The 15,605-nt window shown below is 42.9% G+C and overlaps 2 protein-coding genes, 1 long non-coding RNA gene and 5 other non-coding genes across 8 annotated transcripts in view; 7 read left to right on the forward strand and 1 right to left on the reverse strand.

Moving 5' to 3' along the window:
• GPBP1L1 (GC-rich promoter binding protein 1 like 1) overlaps positions 1–4,274 on the forward strand; it is a 37,846-nt gene extending 33,572 nt beyond the window's left edge. The window contains exons 10-12 of the mRNA XM_084852649.1: positions 1,096–1,217; positions 2,324–2,426; positions 3,372–4,274. Of these exons, the coding sequence (XP_084708775.1) occupies positions 1,096–1,217; positions 2,324–2,426; positions 3,372–3,521 (375 nt within the window). The 3' untranslated portion in view covers positions 3,522–4,274. The remainder of the gene's footprint in view (positions 1–1,095; positions 1,218–2,323; positions 2,427–3,371) is intronic.
• LOC146348239 (uncharacterized) overlaps positions 1–8,849 on the reverse strand; it is a 38,665-nt gene extending 29,816 nt beyond the window's left edge. Inside the window, exons 1-2 of the long non-coding RNA XR_014790572.1 lie at positions 8,653–8,849; positions 2,066–2,148 (exon numbers count right to left, since the gene is read on the reverse strand). This is a non-coding gene — a long non-coding RNA (uncharacterized LOC146348239). The remainder of the gene's footprint in view (positions 1–2,065; positions 2,149–8,652) is intronic.
• Positions 8,850–8,975: 126 nt separating this feature from the next.
• Positions 8,976–14,091, forward strand: RPS8 (ribosomal protein S8). The gene is made up of 6 exons (XM_084852650.1): positions 8,976–9,008; positions 9,503–9,609; positions 10,467–10,566; positions 12,079–12,254; positions 13,108–13,237; positions 13,930–14,091. Exons 1-6 carry the CDS (start codon positions 9,005–9,007, stop codon positions 14,037–14,039), a joined length of 627 nt encoding a protein of 208 aa, XP_084708776.1. The 5' UTR covers positions 8,976–9,004; the 3' UTR covers positions 14,040–14,091.
• On the forward strand, positions 9,328–9,408 carry LOC146348241 (small nucleolar RNA SNORD55/SNORD39). Its single transcript, XR_014790898.1, has one exon. It is a non-coding gene; the product is annotated as a small nucleolar RNA SNORD55/SNORD39 (small nucleolar RNA).
• On the forward strand, positions 10,279–10,381 carry LOC146348242 (small nucleolar RNA SNORD46). Its single transcript, XR_014791636.1, has one exon. It is a non-coding gene; the product is annotated as a small nucleolar RNA SNORD46 (small nucleolar RNA).
• Positions 12,386–12,459, forward strand: LOC146348243 (small nucleolar RNA SNORD38). The gene has a single exon (XR_014791634.1). It is a non-coding gene; the product is annotated as a small nucleolar RNA SNORD38 (small nucleolar RNA).
• Positions 13,594–13,664, forward strand: LOC146348244 (small nucleolar RNA SNORD38). The gene has a single exon (XR_014791635.1). It is a non-coding gene; the product is annotated as a small nucleolar RNA SNORD38 (small nucleolar RNA).
• An 810-nt stretch (positions 14,092–14,901) lies between the features above and the next one.
• LOC146348245 (small nucleolar RNA SNORA35) lies at positions 14,902–15,034 on the forward strand. The gene has a single exon (XR_014791650.1). It is a non-coding gene; the product is annotated as a small nucleolar RNA SNORA35 (small nucleolar RNA).
• Positions 15,035–15,605: the final 571 nt, after the last annotated feature.

Genomic DNA, 15,605 nt, shown 5'->3' on the forward strand with positions numbered 1-15,605 from the left:
GATTTTGAGGTTATGAGCAGGCTTTGAATAAACAAGAGGTATGCGCCCTCTTTATGTACTATGGGACTAGAGAATAACATTTCTGTAAGTTTGAACATTCCTGTTTTTAAAAAACCAAAACAATATATACCTCGAAAACTTAAGGTGTACCTCATTTTTAGAAATGGAAAGTATGTAAACATTTTTGTGCTATTTATAGAGGTCCCCCCTCAAATAATTGGGCTAGACCAGCACACTAAGGTACTTGGAATCTCTATTCACCTTTAGGAAGTGAAGGGTGAGGAAGGTAAGAACAAGGTTACTGTCTTCGGAATAAAAGGGCCTGATTCAGAGATAGCAGCTTGCCACAAGGCTTCATGCATTAGTAGTAACGTGTAGGTAATAACTCCACACAGTGTCCTCAGCAGGTGGGGATGTGTTTTACCTAATCACTTCTGTGGTGGTGGGGTTTGTCAGATGTGCAACCAGATCCACTGAGTGCAGACCATTTATTGTTCCTTATCCAGTATTGGGAACCCATACATAATCCTGATTGCAGGATGTGAGCATCCAGCCTGGGAACCTGTCCACACAGTACCCGGTCACATGTATGAGTTTCCCTTGCTGGATTGTTGTGCTTCCTTAACATTTTAGGAAACTATATTTGCTTGAGAGAGGGATCTTGAAAAAATAAAGTCCCTATAATGTAAGAGGACAGTATTAATGACAGTCAGAAAACCTGGAATGCATATCAGTTATTTTGCCAAGAATAAACTATACTCTTTACGGTGCAATCCTCTGCATCTTTGTTCAGAAGTCCCACTGTGTTAAATAGGGCTTACTCCCTAGGAAGTGTTTTTAGGGTTGCAGCCTTAGTTGTCTATAGTAGCACTAGAGTAACTATTTAGAGTAGAGTGGTATGAAAGAGCTTGAGTCCCACCTAGTTCTACATTCCCCACCAGCCAGGTGCTTTCTGATTCCAACTCCTGCTTGTTGGAATTTCTAGCCTCTGCTTATAGGCTGTATTCTTTCCTGAAAATATTTCTCACAGTGAGTGCTAAGGGAACAATACCAACATGAGTGTGGTTTTGACTTGTGTTTTTTCTCTCCCACCAGATGGAGGGTGGCAGCACACCAGAACCAAAGGAAAACTGGGAAGAGAATTGCCATCAGAATGGTCTTTCTCTACCTTCAGAAGAAGGGGAGAACCTTTCTCACTCATTAGAAGCAGAACACAGGTGAGGGGAGAAGAAAGTTGGCCAAAGAAAGTTTCATTACACCAGCATTGTATAGAAATTTAGTGGAGGAAGCTTAGCCAACAGTAAAACTAATTTCTTGATGGGTCAGCAGCAGCACATGACATTCCTTCATATATTAATGTTTTTTGCTTCTATTTGACTATACTGCTCTTCCAGTGTGACATGCCTTCCTACTATCCTACGGTGAATGCTCAAACACCGGGAGGGTCAGTGATGCATTTCTTCCATTCTTTGCCCAGAGGTGCATTATTTCAAGGGAGATAGCAGCGGGATTCCCTGACCTGTTCCAGTGATCATGAATCCACAAGGCCAGAGTGTTTGTGTGGAAGCAATTTCTAATCGTCTGAATCCTCCCCAGCTGTTTCTCAGTACCACAGTGGCTCCTCAGCCTCAGGGCTTTTATCAGGCCTGCATAAGCCTTTGCACAGGAGTGATCCAGCCTGTGATGGTGAGGAGCTGCTTCCTCAGAGTAGGTGTGGAATGGCTCTCATAAAGGAGTAGAGAGCACAGCCTATTTGCTTTCTGCCCATGCACGGTCCCTATTGACAGTGATATTGCTGCTGCCGCAAGGTGGAGTGAGGTGGGTAGGACACCTTTCTCTTCCATTTGCCTTAGTGGAGCTAGCAAATGGAAGAGACAGAGGCACCAATGACTTTGTCTAAAAAGGGCCATCCTGTTCCTCACCACCTGCCCTCATCCTGTCATGCTGACAAGCACTTATCTTGCATATAATATATAATAAAATAACTCAAAAGAGGTTCCTTGAGAATACTAGTTTTTGTACTGATTAAAGGAAATAAGAGCTGGAATTGTCTTTCAGTACTTACCTTGGTCCTTTTTCATCTTCCTACCCCCTCCATGAGTGCTTCACTTAACCTTGTTGGTCAGATTCCTTCCTCATAGTGTTCCTCTGCCATTGAAGAATAAGGAAATGCTTGTTAAGCAGAACTAACCAAAATAGCTAGACCATTCCTGCCAAAATCAGTGGTGGGCATCAATAAGAAAGCTATCCATCTCTTTGGCCTTTATGGCATCTTTATTACAATTTCTTTTCTCTCTCAACCCCTGCTCCTTTGAACTGCTAGATTATTGAAAGCAATGGGATGGCAGGAATACCCTGAAAATGATGAGAATTGCCTTCCCCTCACAGAGGATGAGCTCAGAGAGTTCCAAATAAAGTCAGAGCAGGTATGTTCATCTACTGTGCTTATATTTTGTTCTCTCCACATCAACTCTTGAAACAGTTTGCTTTACCAGTCACATCTTACCTAGAAATCTGTGAGAACAATGACTCCTGCAGTAGTGTCTGTTCAAAGTTAAATGGTGTTGTTTTGCTGCATCTGACTGTAATTTTTGTGTACATGTGCAGGGTTCCCAACATGGCATCCACAGGCACCTCCAACAGCACCCATATGAAACCCTCCATTCCTTTACCCCCTTCAAAAAATATTTTTAATTTAAAAAACTTGAAAAACCTTAGGGCATCAGGTTCTCCTTTCTGTTGCTTAACCTCCTGCTGATCAGCAGGCAGGAAGAGAAGGAAAGAGTTGCTTCCTGGCCCCACCCAATCATTATCCACCCACACAGACCTTTCCCCTTTGCTCTCTTTCTGTCTCTTCACTCTCTAGCCTTGCTGTTTCTCCCTACCCAACCCCTTTCCTCACTATTTCTCTCCCTTACCTGGCCCTTAACCCTTCTTTCCTTCCTAGCCCTTAGCCTTGCACTTTCTCTCCCACTCACCCCTTTATCTTGCTGTTTCTCTCCACTCCTAGGCTGTAGCCTCACTATTTTTCTTCCCCCACTCTTTACCTTGCTGTTTCTCCCCCCACCTAGCTTCACTCATTCTCTTCCTGTCTAACCCTTTGACCTGCTATTTTCCCCTCCCACCCAGCCTTTTGCCTCACTGTATATCTCCCTCCAACCTCTTTTGACTAGCCATGCTCCCATGGCAGCCATTATGTGACTAGCCACATCTTCCATGGTGGTGCTCACAGCAGTTTCTCAAATTCCCAAATGTGCCCACCAGTCCAAAAAAGGTTGGAGGCTCCTGATGTATACTGTTTGAGTGTAATCTGCTTTAAGTTTATGAGTATGGGAAAGGAAAATAAATATAAACTTTTTTCTTTCCTCCAGCTAAGAAGAAATGGCTTTAGAAAGAATGGATTTCTTCAAGGCCGTGGCAACCATCAACTGTTCTCCCACTGGAGAAGCACTTTGAAGACAGAGTTTGAAGAGTCAGATACAGAGACAAGTAGCAGTGAAACTTCAGATGATGATGCCTGAAAGTGGGCACCAAAAAAACACAGTACAAAACCAACCCAGCAAACTCAGTTTGTAGTTCAGCACATAAATGTTTGGGGTTCAAATGAAGCAGAGTTTATTCTGTCTCAAGTCTGTTCAATTTCTTTTTATTGTTGAAAACTTCATGCACAAGGGAAAGAATTATATCCCAAAGAAGAAAGCTATTGGCTTATTACTTTTTGGTTTTGCCCTTCTATGCTTCATAGTGAACAGTCCATGCAGATGGGCGACCCATGGCCTTCTGGGGCACGGCATAGGATCAGTCTCATCAGAAGCAGAATGTAAGGGACTGAGTTGGGCAGCCACAAGCTTCTCATACTGCCGTCCACATAGCAAAATGCTGTGCGGCAATAATGTGCTAAAACAATCATTGTCAATGACAAAATGGCTATGGAAGTTCTAATTGTGTTAAATTAATGCTAATAACATGGAACTTTTTTATTTTTTGGCGGCTCGGGGAGCTTCATCACTTAACCAGGCGTGTTTGGTTTTTTTTTTCTTTTTTGGGTACAGCTGTAAAATATTTGGATATAGGAATTGTTTGTGTTCTTCTTGCAACCTTGATATTCAGGGTGGATTGTAAAATATAAATTTTTGTGGGATTTCAAAGATTAAGATTATTTTGATAACATTATTTACAGATTTAAAAAAGTGACTATCACATTGAGTCTGTATGAGGGGGAAAACTACTGCATCAAAAGATAACTAACTTGGAATAAATATTTTGCATCAGTTTGCCAATTCAGTGACTCTTGTTTCTCAGAAAAGATTATAGAAATAAGGCAATTTGGATTTCCTTAACCAGTATTTTGTTTTGCTTTGGTCTTTGTATAGCAGCACCTCCTTAAAAGCAAAGTAGTGAGAAAACCTGAATAAATCCTGGTTTACATTTTTAAGCAAGAGGTACTAGTTGAGCAATTTTGCTTGTTTCTTGCTGCATGTTGAATAATTAATTGATGCAGCTCTCTCTGCAGAGGAGTTTTACATCACAAAGCAGGGACATCTATTAAACAATGAACAAGAGTAACTAATAGGTAATGGACAAGTTAACACTGAACATAAAGCAAAAGAGACATTGAGAAGTTGATACTTATCTTTGTTTAGAGAAAATACATGGAATTCAAATCTGATACCCTTTAATTTGAGACAAGATTTGAGGAGCCATAGCCTTAATTGCATGTATTGGTTTTGTCAAAGAGGAAAGCTAAGTATTTTATATGAGGAAATTGGGAAACCTTAGGTGAGGAGGAGGAAATAATGTGTTCCTAATTGAAACCTTTTTGAGCTGTCACTTATGTGCCATTGGAATTATCATGTGGACCCTTATGTTGGGAACTGCCCAGAGAGATCTGGCTATTGGATGATATAGAAATGTAATGGATTAATTACAGAAGATCCCTGCTTCCTCAAGCTAACTCAGTGGCATGCAGGCAGGCCAGATGCAATGGAGGACAGATTCCAGAAGGGTAACTGTAGGTCTGCTATAGCAAAAACATGGCTTAAGCACCTTAAAGTCTAAAATAGGCCTGTCAGCATGGATACTGCCCTCGACAGATATGTACATACACACCCACTATGAAATACAAGAGGTACAGTAAGGCTGACATAGTTATGCAAGGCTCACATCTGTAAAAGATATTACCAGCTGACACGACATGGTGATAATCTACTGTACTACTTTCCTACCTTGGTAGTGGGAGATAAATCCATGATCTCAAATAAGACTAGACTTAAATTTGCTGATAAATTCCTATTTCAGGAAATTCATGCTGCAGTCTCGCTTCAGTTTTTTAAATTCAAGTACGACAGCTTTTGAGGTCAGCAACTGCATATATCCTAAAGTGAAATGTTCTCCCATTGGTTTCCATATTTTTATTAGATGCATGCCCATTTTTTTTGGTGCAGAGATAGACCTGTTTACCTTTCTATCTACATACACCATTGTTGGCAGGTAATGGCATATCACTCTGAAGGATGAGACAGTCAGTAAGCTCCTGATCAGTCCTGCAATAGTGTTACCTGAGGTGGCCTGGGTATCTTGCAGGCCTTTGTCCCTAGCTCTGTGTCTATTATTGCTGGTGAGTACCCATCAAATGACCACCAGGTCTACTACTGTGGACAAGAGGACCACAGAAGAAATGGAGTAGCCTTCATAATTAATAACAAAGTGGCTAAAGCAGTGCTTGGATACAATCCAAAAAATGACAGAATGATCTCAATTCGAATTCAGGGTAAGCCATTTAACATCACAGTGAGCCAAATATATGCCCCAACCACAGATGCTGAAAAAGTAGAAGTAGCTCAGTTCTATGAGGATCTGCAGCACCTACTGGATAATACGCCAAACAAAGATGCTATTTTCATTACAGGAGACTGGAATGCTAAGGTGGGTAGTCAAACGACACCTGGAATTACAAGCAAGCATAGTCTGGGAGAACAAAATGAAGCAGGACATAGGCTGATAGAATTTTGCCAAGACAACTCACTGTGCATAACAAACACTCTCTTCCAACAACCTAAGAGACGACTTTATACATGGACTTCACCAGACGGTCAACACCGAAATCAGATTGACTACATCCTTTGTAGCCAAAGGTGGCGGACATCTATGCAGTTGGTAAAAACAAAACCTGGGGCTGATTGTAGTTCAGATCATGAACTTCTTATTGCACAATTTAGAATCAAACTAAAGAGAATAGGGAGGACCCACAGATCAGTTAGATATGGGCTTACTAATAATGAATATGCAGTGGATATGAAGAATAGATTTAAGGGACTAGATTTAGTAGATAGGGTCCCGGAAGCACTATGGACAGAAGTTCGCAACATTGTTCAGGAGGCGGCAACAAAAAATGTCCCAAAGAAAAAGAAAACCAAGAAGGCAAGATGGCTGTCTGCTGAGACACTGGAAGCTCAAGAAAGAAGGAAAGCAAAAGGCAACAGTGATACGGGGAGATATGCCTAATTAAATGCAAAATTCCAGAGATTAGCCAGAAGAGATAGGGAATTATTTTTAAACAAGCAATGCACAGAAGCGGAAGAAGATAATAGAATAGGAAGGACAAGAGACCTCTTCCAGAAAATTAGAAACATCGGAGGTAAATTCCAGGCAAAAATGGGTATGATCAAAAACAAAGATGGCAAGGACCTAACAGAAGCAGAAGAGATCAAGACAAGGTGGCAAGAATATACGGAAGATCTGTATAGGAAGGATAATAATATCGGGGATAGATTTGATGGTGTGGTCAGTGAGCTAGAGTCAGACATCCTGAAGAGTGAGGTTGAATGGGCCTTAAGAAGCATTGCTAATAACAAGGCAGCAGGAGATGATGGTATCGCAGCTGAACTGTTTAAAATCTTGCAAGGTGATGCATGCCATATGCCAGCAAATTTGGAAAACACAAGAATGGCCAACAGATTGGAAAAAATCAACTTATATCCCCATACCAAAAAAGGGAAGCACCAAAGAATGTTCAAACTATCGAACAGTGGCACTTATTTCACATGCCAGTAAGGTAATGCTCAAGATCTTGCAAGGTAGACTCCAGCAATTCATGGAACGAGAACTGCCAGATGTACAAGCTGGGTTTAGAAAAGGCAGAGGAACTAGAGACCAAAGTGCCAAGATCCACTGGATAATGGAGACAGCCAGGGAGTTTCAGAAAAACATCTATTTCTGTTGTATTGACTATTCTAAAGCCTTTGACTGTGTGGATCATAACAAATTCTTGCAAGTTCTTCATGGTATGGGGATACCAAGTCATCTTGTCTGCCTCCTGAGGAATCTATAATGACCAAGTAGCAACGGTAAGAACAGACCACGGAACAACGGACTGGTTTAAGACTGGGAAAGGAGTACGGCAGGGTTGTATACTCTCACCCTACCTATTCAACCTGTACGCAGAACACATCATGCGATGTGCTGGGCTTAATGAAGCCGAGGCTGGAGTTAAAATCGCTGGAAGAAACATTAACAATCTCCGATAGGCAGATGATACCACTTTGATGGCTGAAAGTGAGGAGGAGCTGAGGAACCTCATGATGAAGGTGAAAGAAGAAAGTGCAAAAGCTGGGTTGCAGTTAAACCTCAAAAAAACCAAGATTATGGCAACCAGCTTGATTGATAACTAGCAAATAGAGGGAGAAAACGTGGAGGCAGTGACAGACTTTGTCTTTCTAGGCGCAAAGATTACTGCAGACGCTGACTGCAGCCAGGAAATCAGAAGACATTTACTTCTTGGGAGGACAGCAATGACAAATCTTGATAAAATAGTGAAGAGCAGAGACATCACACTGACAACAAAGGTCCGCATAGTTAAAGTAATGGTATTCCCCGTAGTAACCTATGGCTGCGAGAGCTGGACCATAAGGAAGGCTGAGCAAAGGAAGATAGATGCTTTTGAACTGTGGTGCTGGAGGAAAATTCTGAGAGTGCCTTGGAGTGCAAGAAGATCAAACCAGTCCATACTCCAGGAAATAAAGCCAGACTGCTCACTTGAGGGAATGACCTTAAAGGTAAAACTGAAGTACTTTGGCCACATAATGAGAAGACAGGACACCCTGGAGAAGATGCTGATGCTAGGAAAAGTGGAAGGCCAAAGGAAGAGGGGCCAACCAAGGGCAAGGTGGATGGATGATATTCTGGAGGTGACGGACTCGACCTTGGGGGAGCTGGGGGTGGCGACAGCCGACAGGAAGCTCTGGCGTGGGCTGGTCCATGAAGTCACGAGGAGTGGGAAGCGACTGAATAAACAACAAAACCCATATTGTATTAGGGGGCTCTCTATGGGCAAGGATAGGCCACCCAAGGCTTGTGGGAAATGATATAATGGAGCAGTTTTAGCTGGGAGTTATAGGTGACAAGTACTGTTCCGTCACTTCCTTTTCTAGACATGTTGTGTAGTAGGCTACACTTGTGTCAATCTTCGCTTCGTTGTAGTTTAAGAATACCTGATGTAAATCCTTCACAGGAATCGGGTATCTTTGTGTAGCATGTCTGTCATATTACTGCAGAGCTGGGGGAAACAACATAGATAAAAAGTCCCTCTTCTACGCAGCTGATGGAAGTCAAGAACCCCTGTGCGCAATTCCATGTGCCACTGCAGTGACAGACCTGTGTAGCAAAGCACGGAAGTCCCAGTGAATTCAAGATCCCGACTGATATAGAGAGGTCCTCTATGTAGCAAGCTGCATCAGTAACTGGGTACACGCAGCTGGCCCTAAATCCAAGCCTACCGTGTAGGCAACCCGCGAGCGGACACGCTCAGATTCTTGTTTTTGCCGCGATCACTTCCTTCTTCGACTACGCAGGCGCGTCCCATTTTGATGACGTTTCGACGCACAGAGAACGCGATGAGACGCCGAGACGAATCCCTAAAGGGGCGCTATCGCGATATTTCCCGTACAAGAAGCCGCACCGTGATGCTTTGCGCCCTTCTCTTTGCAGTCGGCGCCTCCGGAGAAGGATGGGTGAGTGGCTCGGAGGAAGGGGGGTGAGCGCTTTTTATCCGTTGCCATCCGCGCCAGTCTTCGTCTCTGTGGAGCTGCAACTCGGGTAAAGGGGAGAAGGGCCTTTGCCCGATTGGGGCGTGGGTTATTGTTGGCCGGCACGCGCGTATTTTTGTCGCTTTTGCGATCGCGGCCTGCCTTGGTCGTAGATGCTACTTTGGCCTGTGCCATGTTGACACAGTGGCTGCCTGCCCCTAGAAGGAGGAGGGGCTGCGCGGAATGAGGCCTTTTCTTTGGCCAAAGCGCCCCCCCCCCCCGCAACATGTTCCTTTGCCCTGTATTCCGATGATGAATCTTCTTCCACTGCTGCATTAGGCCGAGTACGCCATGCGGAAACTAATTACCTTGGAGAGCTGAGTGACTCTGGGCATGAGGAACCTTTCCAGGCGGGTGTAGTAACTCACGTTATACGAACGCTCACTCATTCTCACGGCTTGACTCTTCTGTCTATCCAGGTATCTCCAGGGACAACTGGCACAAGCGCCGCAAGACGGGGGGAAAGCGAAAGCCCTACCATAAGAAGAGGAAGTATGAGTTGGGGCGACCTCCTGCTAATACCAAAGTATGTGATCCTTGTTCTTTGGTGGGGGAATGCTTGTGTAGCCATCTGTTTCTCTGTGTTTACAATGCTGACATTATGGCCAAGAAATGCATGAAAGTGATTTTAAACTAGAAAGTATAACCGTGGTTCCTGAAATACTAGGGACCCCCATGTAACACCTTGGACCCCTCTCCAAATTTCAGCACAGAGCTACTTTGCTCTTGAGTAACCTGAAAGATCACCCGAGAGAAAATGGATTATCAACTGGTTATGCTAGTTCAGAGTCATCCCTACACAAAGGATATGTTGGTAGGCCTATGTCGAAGTTAAGACACTTATTTGGAGTAGAAGTTATCTGTTATAACTTAGTGTATTCTTGAACTTAACTGCAAGAATTTCTCCAATGGGCAATGAGCAGTAATTCTCTTTATGTCCTTCTTCATATGAACTGATATCCAAAGAATACTTGAGGTGCACCCAAGAGTATGGGCATACCTAGAGGGATGTTTGGCTTTAAACGTAAGACTGCTCCCCAATGCCCTACCTCAAATTGTTCTTAAAATTGCCCTCGGTCTCAAAAAGGGGTTATTGTGGAGCATGGGAACGTAAACATGAAGTCCAGAGTTGTCCAGGGCATGCTGAAGTAGTTGCATGGTTCTTTGGATCCAGGCCATTATCAGATTGGGAGGCAACTGGAGTGATGAGAGCTACACCTTAGGTGGGTGCTGTAGGCTGTTTCGGTCTTCATCACGCTCACCAATGCTAGGGGTTGTCATAGTTACACTGACCATGTTGCCATGTAGGCTGGGTATTTGTGGAAAGATTTCAGTGTTGTGTGTCCTTGTATTTGACTCAGTCTGTTGTAATCTTCGTTGTAGATTGGTCCGAGGAGAATTCACACAGTAAGAGTACGTGGTGGAAATAAAAAATACCGTGCTCTGCGTCTGGATGTTGGGAACTTCTCTTGGGGGTCTGAATGTAAGTGCAAAGTGAATATCTTGTGTGGCAAAGGGGATATCTATGTCGGCCTTCTTACATTGGTCCCCTCCCGATGTTATAGATTGCAGCTCCCAGAATTCCTGACCATTTGGACATGCTGGCTGGGTCTGATGGGAGTTGAAGTCCAAAACATCTGGAAGGCACCAGGTTGAGGAAGGCTGTCTTATGTAGTGTTGCTAGTGACCTGGAAGCACAACCAAGAGAACAGTGATGATAACTTTGACCTTAAGAGAGCTTTGGTGAACTCCTAAGCTCTCAGTGATGGGAGTGTCATAGTTACCCTGAGTATATTTACTTGTTGCTTCAAGGCCAATTGTTTAAATATTAAGGGGCAACAAATTTGCTTGTATGGGCTTGAGGGGTATTGTGCAAGAATTGTATAAACTGTAATTTAAAATGGTCAACATTCTTTGAAAGACTGCTCTTTAGTGACCAAGGGATGGGGAGAGAGGGACAGTGTCTATGCATCTTAGATTGCCATGGGGAACAAAAATAGGGGACATTCAAATGCTTGCTTGTCCATTGAATTTGATACCTCACTGGTATTTTGAAGGTCCTATTCAGGTTTTCTTGAATGTTTAGCCTCGCTCCTTCTTAGGCTTACTTAACTTGTGAGACTGTCAGCTCACAATCTTGCCATGGTTATCATTTTTTCTGGTTGGGCGGGTATTAATATTTGCTGGATTGCAGATTCTGCATCTCCTTAATTCCGTATTTTAATATTAGGCCTGGGCATTAGGACTTTGTGAAGATGGGACAGCTGGTTCCCATCTCTCAGATAATTGCTTCTATACAGTGCCTTGGCTTGTGACCACTGTTCCACTACAAAGATAAAGAGTAATCATAAACATGTAAAATTAAGATTGGGGTGCAAATCTTCTCTTCCTCTCATAGAAAGGACTTCTAGTAGTGTTTACCAAAAGCAGGTGTAATAGTATAAAATGAGCAGAGCTGCTTCTGTACAATTGTCTTTTCATGGTAGTGGCAGCTATAAGACAGGTTCTTTCCTTATGGTGCCACTCTAAAACAGCCTTCCCCAATCTGTGCCTTCCAGATGTGTTGGATTGCAACACATCATACCCAGCCGGCATAGCCAATGGCCATGCTGACTGGGAATTAAATGAATTGCAGTCCCAATGCTTTTGGAGGGCGCCAGGTTGGGGAAGGCTGCTTTAACAGATCATTTCAGATCAAATTCTAGGCTTGCAGAGTAATGTAGGTTGGTTAAACTTGTCTTCTGGGAACTTAACGGCTTCTTTTCAAATTGGAGTTTGCAAGTTCCACTCTTCCTCATGTCCTGTAAATGGGATGCCTGTTGGGAAAAGAAGCAGTTGAAGCTTCACTGCTGTATTTCTAAAATGGAAGCTATCCGGATCCTGCAAGCTTTAAGCTCCAGTGGGATTTGGGGGTCATTTTGTGCACCTGGTAAATTGTTCTGCCATGAACTTGTCTTTTGCTCCTCAAAAATACAACACTTCCTTTTTTTAACAGGCTGTACCCGCAAAACCAGAATCATTGATGTAGTGTACAATGCATCCAACAATGAGTTGGTGCGCACAAAAACCCTTGTCAAAAACTGCATTGTACTGATTGACAGCACACCATACCGACAGTGGTATGAATCTCACTACGCCTTGCCCCTTGGGCGCAAGAAGGGTGCAAAGTTGGTATGTATTAATTGGGCCGAATGAGCTTATTTTGCTTCTCTCACTTAGGGGTTCCAGATGCTTGATTTAGCACCATCTTCTGCTTTTAATGTTTCCAGGTACTGTGTCCTATGGTTTGGGGGTTTTTTTGTCTTCTAGTGATGATACCTTTGTCCAGTTCTGCTGCTGAATGGAGAGCGATGACAAACTTATTGATCTGAAGAAGACCTATGCCCGCTCTCCACATGGGCCCTTCTCCATTTTGAGCAGCTTTCCCCAACCTGGTACCTTCCCGATTTTTGGACTACAACTCCCAGCATTCCTTACCATTGGTCATGTTGGCTGGGTCTGATGGGAGTTGTAGTCCAAAATATCTGGAGGGCACCAGATTGGGGAAGGCTGATTTAGAGAATTTCATTACAGATTCATTGAGAGAAATGTCTTAAATTAAAAAAAATACTCAGAAGGTCCACTTAATTCCTATTTGTGAACATATTTCTAGCACTGGCTCTGTGATATATCACAGGAGTCAACAATTTGTGGCCATCCAGATGTTTTGGTCTACAATTTCCATGAATCCCTATCTTTGGCTATATTGGCTAGGAGTTGTAGCATCCACCCGCAATCTATTACTTGTTGTTTAGCCAGTGCTCAGATCCTTAACACACCTTGAAGTCCCATTGAACTAGTAAAGAATTTGGCACAATAATAGTGCTGTCAGGTTTGCATGATACAAACCAGGGCAGTGGTGCAACTTGTCAACTTTTCCACTATACTCCTTGCTGTTCCAGCATGCTGTAGTATGGTAAGATCATGGCAGACAGCTACCACTTAAACTCAGCCAGTTGTACTTCTCCTTCTGCTCTTCTTTCAGACACCTGAGGAGGAAGAAATCTTAAACAAAAAGCGTTCAAAGAAAATCCAGAAGAAGTATGATGAGCGGAAAAAGAATGCTAAGATCAGTAGCCTTCTGGAAGAGCAATTCCAGCAAGGGAAACTACTTGGTGAGACCCGGAAACGAAAAGAGTGACATTTCTAGGCACAGAGTGGATGCTCAAAGAGATGCTGTACTTGCCCAGTAGGCTAGATGATGTGGAGGCATGCTGTACCCTTACTAGTTGATGTAAAGCTGCAACTTACTACGAGAACCTTTAGTGCTAATAGAGGAGATTTGGCTTGGCATTGTGGAGAGACATTGCTAATTTGCTGACTTGACATAGTAGTTAGCTAAATCTGAATGACTGAGCTAGATAGGTGGTACAGGGTTTTCCTAGCTGTGGTTGCCACTTATGAAGAGCATCTAGTAGAAATTGAAGGGCCATGATGTTGTCCTGCATGATTGACTGGGTTTTTGAAGTTGTCCTTATGATGAAAGTTTTGTCCAGTTCTGCTGCTGAATGTAAGTGCTGACAGTTGAAATTCTGAAGGTGACTTCATCGGTGGGGACATGATGTGCTTTCTTGGGTAGGCACTGCAGCATGGGAGGGGGAGGGGGGAGCCTCAGCTCTGTTAATATGAACCTGTTTGCAAGAGTTGGTTAAGGTTTTGACTCCTGAGATATTTATTAAATTTATATAGTGGATATAAAAATTTATAATTAAGATTAGTGACTTCCTGACATGAAGGTCAGCAAGAGGTAGATTTCACTGGGTAGTTCTAATTTATATTTTCTCTAATAATGTGTTTCTTTTTATAGCTTGCATTGCCTCCAGGCCTGGACAGTGTGGCCGAGCAGATGGCTATCTTCTGGAAGGCAAGGAACTAGAATTCTACCTGAGGAAGATCAAGGCCAGGAAAGGCAAATGAACAGTTGCTGTACCTGAAAGGCTAAATAAATATCCCAGAGTCTTGTTATAAATGACTGATGTGATTATTTATGGGCATTGGAATGAAGAAGGTTCACAACAGTCTTAGATGTTGTAGACAAGTAAAAGAAAAATGAGGGAGAAAAGTGGAAGTTGAATTGGTAAACTTAGCATGGACCACTAAGGGGGTTGGACTTGATGGCCTTGTAGGCCCCTTCCAACTCTACTCTAATATGATTCTATGTGCTGGTGGGATGGGAAGAGATTCTGGACTTTCTTCAGCATTAAGTGTCGTACTTACAGAGCAAGCTCTGATTTGCCTGCAGGGTATGCAGGAAGGGGCTGTGAATGGGGTTCTTACCAGAAAAGGTGATCTGCAAGAGAACACATGTATTAATACTCCTTCAAAATGTATTAAGGGGTGCAGGTTCCTTTTTGTTTAGGATAGTTTAGAAAAGTAACCTGAAGACTGCAATGCCATCACCACGGTCATTTCATAAATGTGTCTGGAGTACTCTGTAATATAATTGCAGTAGGCCCTAGCCAGCAAAGCAGATGTCATGTACTGTTTTGTTCTCCCAGTTCTCCTTCAATGTGAGTTTGTAGTATCTGCTTGGAAATACCCTGTAGAATCTATTGATACTCAAACACTAGAAATATGCACTGGTAATCTCTTCAGATGTATGGACTATATTTGTAATGATCTTGTGTGGATGCAGGGTTTTTAGTAAAGCAAGGGAAGTAGGTAAGATATTATTTGGTTTGTAGCAGTCCTGATGCTTGAACTGCCAAAATTGGAAGGTGCAAGTTGCCGTTTTTGCATATTAGCATTGCATTTATTTTGCTGTGGAATAGAACTGTTGGCGCACTGCTAAGTGACCAGATTGTCTTTTTCATGACTTTCTGGTCTCATTCCAGTGCAAGATGAACTCCCTTCTAGCAGAAGGGCTAGGCTTCTTTCCAAAAGCCTGGTCCTTTCGAAGGCTGGGAACAATCTTCCATTTTCTAACAATAAGTTCTTATTTTGGAGGTAAGAGCCTGTAGATACAGATGGGAACTTGAATCCATAAGTGCAAGTATCTTCAAGCATACGGTCATTCTCCAGTCCATCACAGAATAATGCAGTAGATTTGTTTTGAAATAAAAAAATACACAACTACTGAAGTATAAGTTGATGTACTAGACAAATGTACCTCACTTCTGTGGGCTTAGATAGAATATTCTCCAGACTTCCATTTAACCTTGTTCTGTGTTACTTACAGCAAGTCTATACAACTTGGGCTACTTGTGCATCCACAGAGTGGCTCAGCCCAATTGCCTGCTGTGATGGTTTGGAGAGGTGTTCTACACATCATACAGTGCAGTCCTTTAATGCAGATGTAGGGTTTTTTTAATGGGTAATGGAGCATGTGAACTGAGAATGGATGTCTGCAAGTATCTGTCATAGGGTTGCTCTTCCATAGCTTTTTGTGACCACACAGCTCCATCTGCCTTCCCCAGCATTCAGACACATGCAACACTATGCAAAGTGATGTTGGCTAGAAAATCTTCCACTATTACATTTTTC

Source organism: Heloderma suspectum, chromosome 4 (assembly GCF_057233095.1).
Source record: "Heloderma suspectum isolate Gila_16-S chromosome 4, 16-S_ref, whole genome shotgun sequence".
NCBI lineage: Eukaryota > Metazoa > Chordata > Lepidosauria > Squamata > Helodermatidae > Heloderma > Heloderma suspectum.